The sequence below is a fragment of the Ictalurus furcatus genome, chromosome 23 (genome assembly GCF_023375685.1).
Source record: "Ictalurus furcatus strain D&B chromosome 23, Billie_1.0, whole genome shotgun sequence".
Lineage (NCBI taxonomy): Eukaryota > Metazoa > Chordata > Actinopteri > Siluriformes > Ictaluridae > Ictalurus > Ictalurus furcatus.
Genome location: NC_071277.1, coordinates 1,083,794 through 1,094,515, shown reverse-complemented (window position 1 = coordinate 1,094,515; position 10,722 = coordinate 1,083,794). Strand labels below are relative to the sequence as shown.

Genomic DNA, 10,722 nt, shown 5'->3' with positions numbered 1-10,722 from the left:
CATTATCATTATTAGTGGAGAGGAGAGAGTGATGTAGCCAATTCAGAGATGGGGATTATTAAGGAGCCATGACTGAGAAGGGCCAATGGGGAAATTTCGCCAGGACACCCGGGTTATACCCCTACTCTTTTACGATAAGTGTCCTGGGATTTTTAATGACTACAGAGAGTCAGGACCTCGGTTTAACGTCTCATCTGAAAGACGGTGCTGTTTTTACAGTATAGTGTCCCTGTCACTATACTGGGGCATGAGGCCCCACACACACCACAGGGAGAGCAGCCCCTGCTTGCAAATTCCTTGTATGACTAAGCGTACTTGGCTATTAAAGCCTGATTCTGATTAGTAGAGGTATTTAAGAAGCTGTTTCCATCTACTATCAGCTGACAGAGGTGGTCTACAGTAACAGTTTGACGAGCTCAGTGATTTGGAAGCTGGTAGCTGGTCAGACCAAGCTGGATTTTTCAGCAGGGCAGATTTCCTATCCTTGGTCTATTCCTGCCAATCCACAGTGACGCTGATAAGAATAAAGCAATTACTAAAATGAAATTTAGAGGATGGGCCATGTGTGTGCGGAGTTTGCATGTTCTCCCCGTGCTGCGGGGGCTTCCTCCGGGTACTCCGGTTTCCTCCCCCAGTCCAAACACATGCATGGTAGGCTGATTGGCGTGTCCAAAGTGTCCGTAGTGTATGAACGGGTGTGTGAGTGTGTATGTGAGTGTGCCCTGTGATGGATTGGCACCCTGTCCAGGGTGTACCCCGCCTCGTGCCCGATGCTCCCCGGGACAGTCTCCAGGTTCCCCGTGACCCTGAAGAGGATCAGCGGTATAGAAGATGGATGGATGGAAATTTAGAGGATATTTTACGACAATCTGCTCCTACCTGTGGGAAAGGTATTGTTTCTACAAAGGCAAACACTAAACCTGCCAGAAGATAGGTGGCGATGTATGTTATTTTCAATTGACCAAAGAAAGAGAAGAAGAGGAAACACACGACGCGGGTTGATGACGTGGTCACATGGTCACGTGGTCAGAGACATGGCGATCTCCTCCACAGGCGTGTTTCTATGGAGAAGCGGCTTTAAAGACGGGTGTAAGAGGCCGTAGTGTATGTTCGGAATAAGCAGATTGATGACTGTGAGCTGATAGAGTTGTCGTTTTAGTCAGCATGTCCTGGGTAACTGCAGTACCGCGAAGCGATGATGTTTTTGATGAGGACCTGGATGAACTCAGCCTTCAAAACAAAGAATGGAGGTGCAGTATGGAAAAGCGAGCTAAGGTGAGGCAGTTTCCCGTCTTCTCACGTGTGTGACGCTAATGCTGACGTGAAACCGATAATAATATGTGCACACATGGGTTATCTTTATGGATATTCACCTTTGCCGGGCAACCGTTTGAAACCTATCCACACATCCGTTGCGTTTTATTTGAACGTATTTATATTCTCGTGAAGGTGCCTTCCTAACAAAACAAACAAACAAACAAACAAAAACCCTCAAATAAATATTTCAAAATAGCACACAGCCTAATAATAGCGGTATGCAAGTTCGTACTAACATTAGTCATGCTATTTGTTTCCCGGAAGTAACATAAGTGTAAAATCACGTGGACCAGGATACAGTATTTGGGGTTGATATTCTCTGCTGACCCCGCCCCCCAAAAATAAATAAAAATAAAACATCAGAACCCCTCATAGAATTTGTAATATTTCTAATGGTTATAATTGAAACTGTAATGGACCCAGTGGGTCTCTACTGGTAATTTTGTTACCTTCTATTTGCAGCATGTTATGCCTAGTTGATACCATTAAGGAGCAGTAATGGTTTTAATGGTTAGCTGATGGATTGTAATGGTATTTGTGGTGGAAACCATTAGAATTTCTTTGATGGTTTCTGTTGTTGTTTTTCCAGCGGGGTTGGAAACAGGCAGCGTGTTTGGAGTGGGAAAGACAACATTTTAATATTATTCATTCATCTACTGTAATTGTATTATCCTGGTAAGGGTTTGTGGTGAATACAGAGCCTGTCCTGGGAACGCTGGGTGTGAGGCGGGAATACACCCCGGATGAGATGACAGCCGTAAGACACTGTGCATTCAAACATTCACACCTAGGGGCAATTTAGCATAGCCAGTTTACCAAGCATGGTTTTGGAAGGTGGGTGAAACCAGAGAGCCCAGAGGTGGTCTTAATTATATTAAAACTGCACATTTTCTGTACTAATAGTTTGGGGAACGTGTGTGAAATAACTTTGTATTGAGCTCAGGATGGAATCAGGGACCCTGGAGCTGTGTGGAAACAAAGCTTCCTACCCTGCTGAAAGAAACAATAGAAACCCTGAAAGAAGTTGTAATGGTTTTAATGGAAACTGTAATGGTTCCTGTGGGTCTCTATCCATAATTTGTTGCCTTCTATTGGTGGCATGGTCTGCTAGCGGATACCATTTAACGACCAGTAATGGTTTTAATGGTTAGCTGATGGTTTGTAATGACATTTGTATGTAGTGGAAACCATTAGAATTTCTGTGACGCTTATTGTTTTGTTTTTTTTCAGCAGGGTGCTTCAATATCAGTGCTATCCATTTTAAAACTATGTTTTGATTAACTGCATTGCAAAAACACCCTTTCTATATTAACGGTGTGGAACAACTGTATGACAACTTGGTATAATAAAATTAGGGATGGGACTGGAATGGACAATGTGGTTTTCTATCAGGATGGTTTCAGGGATGGAATTGATGCAGGCAAAGAGGCTTCCCTTCAGCAGGGCTTCAACTTGGGCTACAGAGAAGGAGCTGTTAAAATGAAGGCTATTGGTCAATTCAAAGGAATTGTTAGGTAAGTATTTACCTGTTATGACTGTTTTTCCTTTTTGGAAGTGGGCAGAACAAACCCCTGTGTCCATACTGCTTATGCCAAGATTAAACCTATAATCTCCCTTTTAACAGTTGACAACCCCCTTTATACATCTAAAAGCTTAGGGGTGTAAAGGGGGTCTAAACTTAGTGTATATACCCCCTTTATAAAGTGCAAAAGTATTCCCCTCCTGTAAACCTTGCAAAAGTATTCTAACCCCTTTAAAAGTCATCAGCTTTGTCTTGTCATCAGTCATTGATTACAAATGACTTTTCCAGACAGTATTTTATTCCAAACCAATATGATCTGAATGTCAAAATTCACTGTTTGTCAACAGATCTGTAAGGGGAAGAAAAAAAAACCTGACAGTGCTGATTGCATAAGTACTCTTTCAGACTAGTACTTTATAGAACCACATTTGGCTGCTGTTCAGCTTTAAGTCTGCTGGGGTAAGTTCCTACCAGCTCTGCACACTGTTTGGGAGTGATTTTTCTCCCATTCTTCCTGGCAGATTTGCTCCAGGTCCTTCAGGTTTGTTGGATATTTGTTGACTGCAATTTTCAAACAATGCCATAGACTCTCAGTGGGATTCAGATCTGGACTTTGACTTTTTTGTTTTTTAACCACTCCTGCATTGCTTTGGCCTTGTGTTTAGGACCACTGTCCTGCAGAAAGGTGAGGTTTCTCCCAGCTTTAGTTTTTTTTTTTTAGTAGACTGAATCAGATTGTCTTGTTATACCCCACTGTTTTAATTCTACCCTTAATTTTTACAAGTCCAGGTTCTGAGGATAAAAAGTGTCCCCAGGGCATGATGCTTCCACCACCACATTTCACTGTAAGGATGGTGTTAATTGAACTATATCCTGCATTAGGTTTGCACCACACACGGGGGTGTGAAATTTAGCCAAATGCAGTATGTTGGGCTTAGTTCCCCTTACACATCATCATTGGGTCACTCTCATGCTGTCTTGAATAATGTGGTGTTGTTTTTTTTCTAGCCACCATCCGATTAGGGATGTCACGATACCAAAAATCTAGTAGTCAGTACCGATACCACCAAAAGTACATGATACTTGATACCAAAGTCGATACCACGTTATGGTTTTTAAAAAATAAATAAATAAAATTTAAAAACTCCAGGAGGACATCTTCCTCTGGCTGATACTGGCAAAGAGAGAAAGAGGGGGATATTTTAGTTATCAAACACTGTCTGACAATGACTAATAACAAGTGCTAAGGTGCACTCCTAAACACACACACATACACACCCCTTTATACTCTGAATGCAAGCATTAGTTTAAATTCACTGATATGGTGGCAGGCCAAAAAGATTTATTAAAAGCATGAACATTTGAATAATTATCAGTGACATTAGGCTACATTTAGCTGACGGGACACGGGCTGAATGGCGATGCATGGTGGCCCATTCGGAGGTAGTTTATAACATTGCAATATGTTAGCATCGTTAACAAATAACTGGCTATCGCTAACATTACATGGAGCATAACGTTAGCTGGTTTCACGGCCACAATACCAGCTGCCTCAAACAAACATAATATAGGACGGTCTTTCAGGTGCTTCACCAAATTCCAGGTGTTACCTCGGTTTGTTTGAAATGAACGCTAGCATCGGTTACACACCGGAAACCAATACTAGCTTTCCTCTCTTTTCCTCTCAACGAGTTGGGGCGGAGCTAAGCTAATCTTCTGTAGTTTTTCCCGTGTGCTTGTAGGCGTTCTTCTTCTTCACCACTTGTGGACCGACTAAAACACTTGCGTGTATTTGCTGCCCCGTTCAGGTCCGGAAGAATTGCAACCTCTGTACCTTTATTACAACCGGTACTTATGTTACTGCAGAAAAATAAGTACCGTCACGTTTTAAGAATGTTGGTACCGAAGTATCGGTTCTCGTGACATACCTACACGTTTCATGTAGAGCTTCTGGAACATGGGTGGGTTGAATACTTATGCAAGCAGCATAATTTGGTTTTTGATTTTCTATGAAATATTTGCTGACCAGTAATTAAATTTGACTTTGAAAATTCAATGTAAGAGAACATGGGTATGCAATAAAATACTTGCAGGAAGAATATGTGCATTTATCGTTTGTTTTTACAGACGCATCTAATAAATTCCAAAGGGGTTGAATATTTTTGCACGCAACAAGATCTCTAAAAACTTATAAAAGGGGTATAAACATAAAGAATATACATACGATGTACCCACCCAGATCATTAATTGGTGATGGGAGTGCTGTTTTTCTCCTCCTCTCTGGAGAAGGTTCTGTCACATCACCACCATTATTGAGGTCACTCATGTGAGTGGGCTGTTCTGCTTGACTTCAGTGTGCCTCTGTATTATCCTGCACATACCAGAACTAGCCCATTCTCATTATGTGCACAGATTTGCACAATATTTCTGTGTACTCTCCATTTGCCAGTCAGCAGTGTTTTCTGAGATGTTTTGTTAACTTTTGTATCTTTTATGTGCTAATGTGCTGCTGCTGTGTGATGCCCAGTTCAATGTTTTGTTTGCCCAGAAGCATAATTACTTGGGCTAAAAAAGCTAATGCAATACAATACCAGAGAGCGGGAGAGAGAGCGGGAGAGAGAGAGGGAGAGAGAGAGAGAGGGGGAGCGAGAGAGAGAGAGAGAGAGAGAGAGAGAGAGAGAGAGAGAGAGAGAGAGAGAGAGAGGGAGAGAGAGAGAGAGGGGGAGCGAGAGAGAGAGAGAGAGAGAGAGGGAGGGAGAGAGAGAGGGAGAGAGAGAGAGAGCGGGAGAGAGAGAGGGAGAGAGAGAGAGAGGGGGAGCGAGAGAGAGAGAGAGAGAGAGAGGGAGGGAGAGAGAGAGAGAGGGGGAGAGAGAGAGAGGGGGAGAGAGAGAGGGAGGGAGAGAGAGAGAGAGAGGGGGAGAGAGAGAGAGGGGGAGAGAGAGAGAGAGAGAGAGGGAGGGAGGGAGGGAGGGAGGGAGAGAGAGAGAGAGTTTGTATGTTAAGTAAATTAATACAGACAGGGAAATAAACAACTAAGTGATATAATTTTACTAACAAAGCGTTAGAAAGTTTAGGCTGCGAGCTGTGTTCTCACATCACATATAAAATATATTATTCGGGACTAGCTAGTGTGTATATTTTGTGTGGACATGCTTATCTGTGAGGAAATGTACTGTGTACAGTTTCATAAGTGTGTGCACATTTCAGAGTTTTCTGTGTGTTCCTGATTCTGAAAAGATTGCTGGTATTCCCCGAGTGCACGCAGTCATCCTAGTAATAAAAACACGTGTGCAGCGTGTGTGTAGTGCAGGAGGTGATAGGATTCGAAAGTAAATGCAAGTTACATCATTGAGGTGTGTTGCACCAATGTAAAGGGCATTGAACTTCCATAACAAATTAGAGCATTTGTTTTGCCAACGTCAATAAGGAGTAGATTTTTTATTTATTTATTTTTTTTAAATCTTTTCTGGTTGTTCAACCTACTTTCAAGACGTGCTTCTTCTGGACATTTGAGCTAGTGATTTGTATATCCCTGGATTTCTGTAGTTGGATGGAAGGCCTTTTTCTTATTCTTCTTTCATCCAGGCCAAGCTCAGTTATTTAAATCACTTCACCATATCATTACTAATTAGCTTATTTGTGTATATGGATGACATGATAAATTTGACACATTGTCCTTGCCTTCCACAGTGCTCTGCGGTATTGGTGTCAGTCACAGCCATCAATGAGCTCAGAGCCCATCACACAGCTGCTTCAGAAAGTAGAGAAACATGAAGAAGGCATATTTGAGGCCATGCGCAAGGCTCAGGAGCTGCCTTCTTCCAGTGTATCAGAGCTTGTTGGAGAGATGGATGACCTGGGTGTAGATCAGAGTGATCGTGGAGGCTCTGACTGCTGCAGAAATGATGAAGGTAGTGAATGTTGCCGGAAAGGACAGAGTGACCGCTGTGGATGTGACGAGGACATTAGTGAGAGTTCAGCTGGGACTCATACTGAGAGTTTGTTTGTGAAGGGTGAGAGTCTGGAGCAGTTACTTCACAAGTGTATGGAGCTCGTGACTGAAATGGGACTCCCTGAAGAGCTGAGGCTCCATATTCAGCAGCTCCGAAGCACGTGTATTTGAACTGAATTTATTATACTACAAGTGAGCCTCCATTTCATGGCTTGTTATCCGTGTTAGATTTTTACACAAAGCATCAAAATAAATTATTTCCATAAAACTAATATCCATAATGTAGTGTTTTGTGTCCCATTGACAGAAAAAAGACAAACTCAGTGTCATTTGTAAAGCCATATACCAGTCCCACCAGGATTTTGCAACTGCAGAAATTGATGCAAAATCAAGCAAACTCCACAATATTTGGAGGAGCTTGCAGTTTTTCAAAATTACTGCAGATTTGGCCCAAAATGTTTCATGTGACTTAATCACAACGTGCATTTGGCCAAGACCCGCTTCGATGCATGTAAGTCTAACAGGAATACAGCTAAAAGATTTCATTTACCAAGAAACATCACTGCGAAAAAGCATGCAAAACCATTTCCTGCAATAGCAATTTCACCAATTCAGGTAATTTTCTGTGGGGGGGGGGGAAGCAAAAAAAAAAAAAAAAACTCCCAAGTTCCATCACAAATTTAGAAAAAAGCCGCAGCAAAATCAAGCATGTTTGGCTGCAAGAATCACACAAAAAAAAAAACCTCAGCAAGATCGTGTACAGACTGATATGAGAGGTGAGAAGGTGTGAAGAAACTGTGTGTTTTATATGTGCATGTTAAGAGGCCTCGGTCCTGAAGATTTCCTGTGTCAGAAAATTTAAAGCTACAGTTTTACCTCTGACTATTACAACGCATTGGTGCTAGAAACTGCTTACAAAAAGATTAAACAAATCATTCCTTGCAGAAAAATCCGATATCAATGATTACATACATTTTCAAATCAGTTTATGTGGAGCATCCACATTAAAGTCCTTGTTTAAACTGTTACTATAGAACAATTAATTAATGACACTATAATGAGCACATTTATTATATCTATCTATCTATCTGTGTGTGTGTGCGTGTGTGTGTGTATATATTATATATAATGATATTTTGCTAAAAGTGTTTATTTCCCCTATGTACGGAGACTTTTGGGACACCATCTATATGTTATTTACTGCATGCTACATTTGTGTGAGTTATCGAAAGACTAAATACGTACTGTATTTGAGCTTACAACCAGCCACAGCAGTATAAACTAGCTGTTTCCTAGTTCTTAATGAGGGACAGTGGTGGCTCAGCGGTCGAGGCTCTGGGTTGCTGATCGGAAGGTCGGGGGCTTCGGGCCCCTGCACCGACAAGCTGCCACTGTTGGGCCCTTGACCAAGGCCCTTCAGCCTCTCCGCTCCAGGGGTGGCGTATCATGGTATCATGGCTGACCCCAGCTTCCTAACAAGCTGGGATATGCGAAGAACAGAATTTCACTGTGCTGCAATGTATATGTGACAAATAAAGGCTTCTTTCTTTCTTTCTAATGCTTTTAATATGTTTTTCATTTAAATGTTATCATTGTTTTTTTTTCTATCTTAGCATTGCGAACTAGTATTTAATCATTTCTTATTACTTTATCTTAGTCATTTTCCTACGACTCCTTGTTCAAGCTATACCTCTTTGTAAGGCTGCCTTAAGACTATTTTAGTTGTAAAATACTTGACTAGTATGGGGATTGGGACGCGGCTCAAGTCTTCTAGCCTTACAATTGCGCAAGACCTTTTAATTTAAACCCTTCCTTAGTTAAAACCGTTGGGAATCACGTTACTCCATAACCCTCACTCCATTTATAGCACGAATACACCGGTCTAAGACATTGTTACGGACAACGTGTTCTGTATTTCACTTGTAAGTATCTGAGAAGTTCATGAGTGGGCGTGGTCCAGGAGGAAAAGCGAAACTACAGTAAAAGTCCAACTTCCTGGTTGCTGAAAATGGTGGTGTCTCAACATATGTCAAGCAGAGGTTGCAGCAATTAGGTAGGTAAAAGGGAAGTGTGCAATTAATATACTACCATAATTAGATACACGCTGTTATACATAAAGATGATAAAAGCGAGGGTTCAAGTAGTTTTGTTAGCATTAGCAATTTAATGCGTGTCGCAGGTTTAGAGCGCGCGCTGTCGTAAAGCAGCAGCACTTGTCGCACTTTTGGAAAATACCCCTAATATAATTTATTTTAAATTGTATTTTTTTTTTTTTTTTTTTTTAATCGTCCGTGTAGTAAAATATCTTGTGCTTTCACGTTGTAAACGGTTTCATTGTTCGGCGCATGTCCGTGTTCGGCACAGAGTGGTACGTTTTTTATCACTGAGGTAAATTCTTATTCAGTTGCTTTCCTTCAGTCTAGTGAGGCGGAGTGAAATCAGACCAGAGACACCTGTTAAAGAAGCTGACAGCGATATAATCCCAAAACACCATCTGAGGAACAAGTGCAGAAAGTTCGAGTCGCCTGTGAGGAACAGAGCTGCGGCTGAACGCCAGGTTTTGGAGAAAGTGCAGTAAACAGATGCGTAGCAGGTCAAACTACACGCTTTAAAAAGAAAAGACGAGGGTACAGCAGTGATTATGCTGAAAATCACAATGACAGACTTTTGCTCTGGTATTTAAAGCGGTAGGACAGCATAGCAGTGATTTACAGAGACGCGTATTAGCTTACATATTACACATAGTGCGAATGCCGCAGTGAAAGTATAAACCCTACTGACCCCATTCTGGAACTGCAACTCCAGTTACTTGTTGCTTCCATCTGTACACTGTGTTGTCATTTATCTGTTGAAGAACTTGTTTAAGACTGTGTTTTACTTGCTTATGGCTATCTGACAATGTTTCACTCCCCTCTTGCACTGGTATAAACCTGTACAGCAGCATACTTGAGGTTTCTTTGTCTCATTACAGCCTACTTTCATTGTCATTCATCTTAAATTACCATTTTATCCTGGTCAAGGTCACAGTGGATCCAGAACCTGTCCTGGGAACACTGCATGAGGCAGGAATACACCCCCGGATGGGATGGCAGTCCATCCCATCCGGGATGGGATGACTGGGATGGCAGTCCATGACATGGCGCTATGCGCGCACACACACACACACACACACACACACACACACAGTCGTTCACACCTAAGGGCAATTTATTATAGACAGTCCACCTACCAGCATGGAGGTTAGAGGAAACCAGAGAACTGGGCGGCGGCGGAGGGGGGGACGATGACACCCCCATGTGCATGTACAGGAACACTGCATAGATAGTAACCCAAGCTCAGGATCAAACCAGGGACTCTGGAGCTGTGAGGTGGCAATGCTGTGTGCTGAAACACTTTGCCACCCCTACACCCAATAACAACTAATTTGTTAATTGTTCATTTTTTTGCTGTTAACAGGCTTGAATGTAGGACCAGACTGGACCACGTCGGGCTCTGCTGATAATCAGCTGTCACCAGGTTGCGATATTACAGGTATACCTTGCTGAATATGTTCATATGCGTTGGTAGTAGCGGACACTTAACACTGTATCTTGAGATGTTGGCAAACCTGTCCTGATGTATTTGGATATTCTTCAGTCTGGTCTTTAACTGAGGAAAAAGTGGAAGTTTGAAGCCCATTTCAGATGATTGGGTGAGAGCAATTGTAAACCATTAACATGGGAAACAGCTTTTGCTGCCCGTCATCAAACCCGTGCGATCATACGGTGGATGAAACGCAGGGGCTGCTGAACTCGCCCGATTCGAAGGTTACAGCCAGGCCGCTAACGACTGATTGCGTCAGCCAAGCACTGGAGGTTGAGGAGAGGTAAGGTGCTCAAAAAAACTGCTTTGACAAATGCAGTGTGAAGAAGAGTAATAATAAAAGATTGAG

At 42.2% G+C, this 10,722-nt stretch overlaps 2 protein-coding genes across 9 annotated transcripts in view; both read left to right on the top strand.

Moving 5' to 3' along the window:
• The first annotated feature begins 553 nt into the window (after positions 1 to 553).
• otulina (OTU deubiquitinase with linear linkage specificity a) lies at positions 554 to 7,063 on the top strand. Its single transcript, XM_053611858.1, has 3 exons — positions 554 to 1,275; positions 2,710 to 2,831; positions 6,530 to 7,063. The coding sequence occupies exons 1-3, from the start codon at positions 1,165 to 1,167 to the stop codon at positions 6,960 to 6,962; spliced, it is 666 nt and encodes a 221-aa protein (XP_053467833.1). The 5' UTR covers positions 554 to 1,164; the 3' UTR covers positions 6,963 to 7,063.
• A 222-nt stretch (positions 7,064 to 7,285) lies between these two features.
• LOC128599849 (fibrous sheath CABYR-binding protein) overlaps positions 7,286 to 10,722 on the top strand; it is a 32,676-nt gene continuing 29,239 nt past the window's right edge. For 7 of the 8 annotated variants that reach the window (XR_008384479.1, XR_008384478.1, XM_053611851.1 and 4 more), the window contains exons 1-3: positions 7,286 to 8,844; positions 10,248 to 10,322; positions 10,428 to 10,656. Coding sequence is in view for 6 of the 8 variants with exons in the window: in XM_053611851.1 (XP_053467826.1) it covers positions 10,508 to 10,656 (149 nt within the window). In the remaining 2 variants the exon portion in view is untranslated. Of the gene's footprint in view, positions 8,845 to 10,247; positions 10,657 to 10,722 lie in introns of all 8 variants that reach the window. The other variant, XM_053611850.1, reaches the window with a different exon arrangement.

What these genes read in the sequence shown, in the direction of transcription:
- otulina (XM_053611858.1), top strand. Translation starts at nt 1,165, where the DNA reads ATGTCCTGGGTAACTGCAGTACCGCGAAGCGATGATGTTTTTGATGAG. An exon ending in GTATGGAAAAGCGAGCTAAG is followed by an intron (nt 1,276 to 2,709) that starts GTGAGGCAGTTT and finishes GTTTTCTATCAG; the next exon opens with GATGGTTTCAGGGATGGAAT. An exon ending in CAATTCAAAGGAATTGTTAG is followed by an intron (nt 2,832 to 6,529) that starts GTAAGTATTTAC and finishes TGCCTTCCACAG; the next exon opens with TGCTCTGCGGTATTGGTGTC.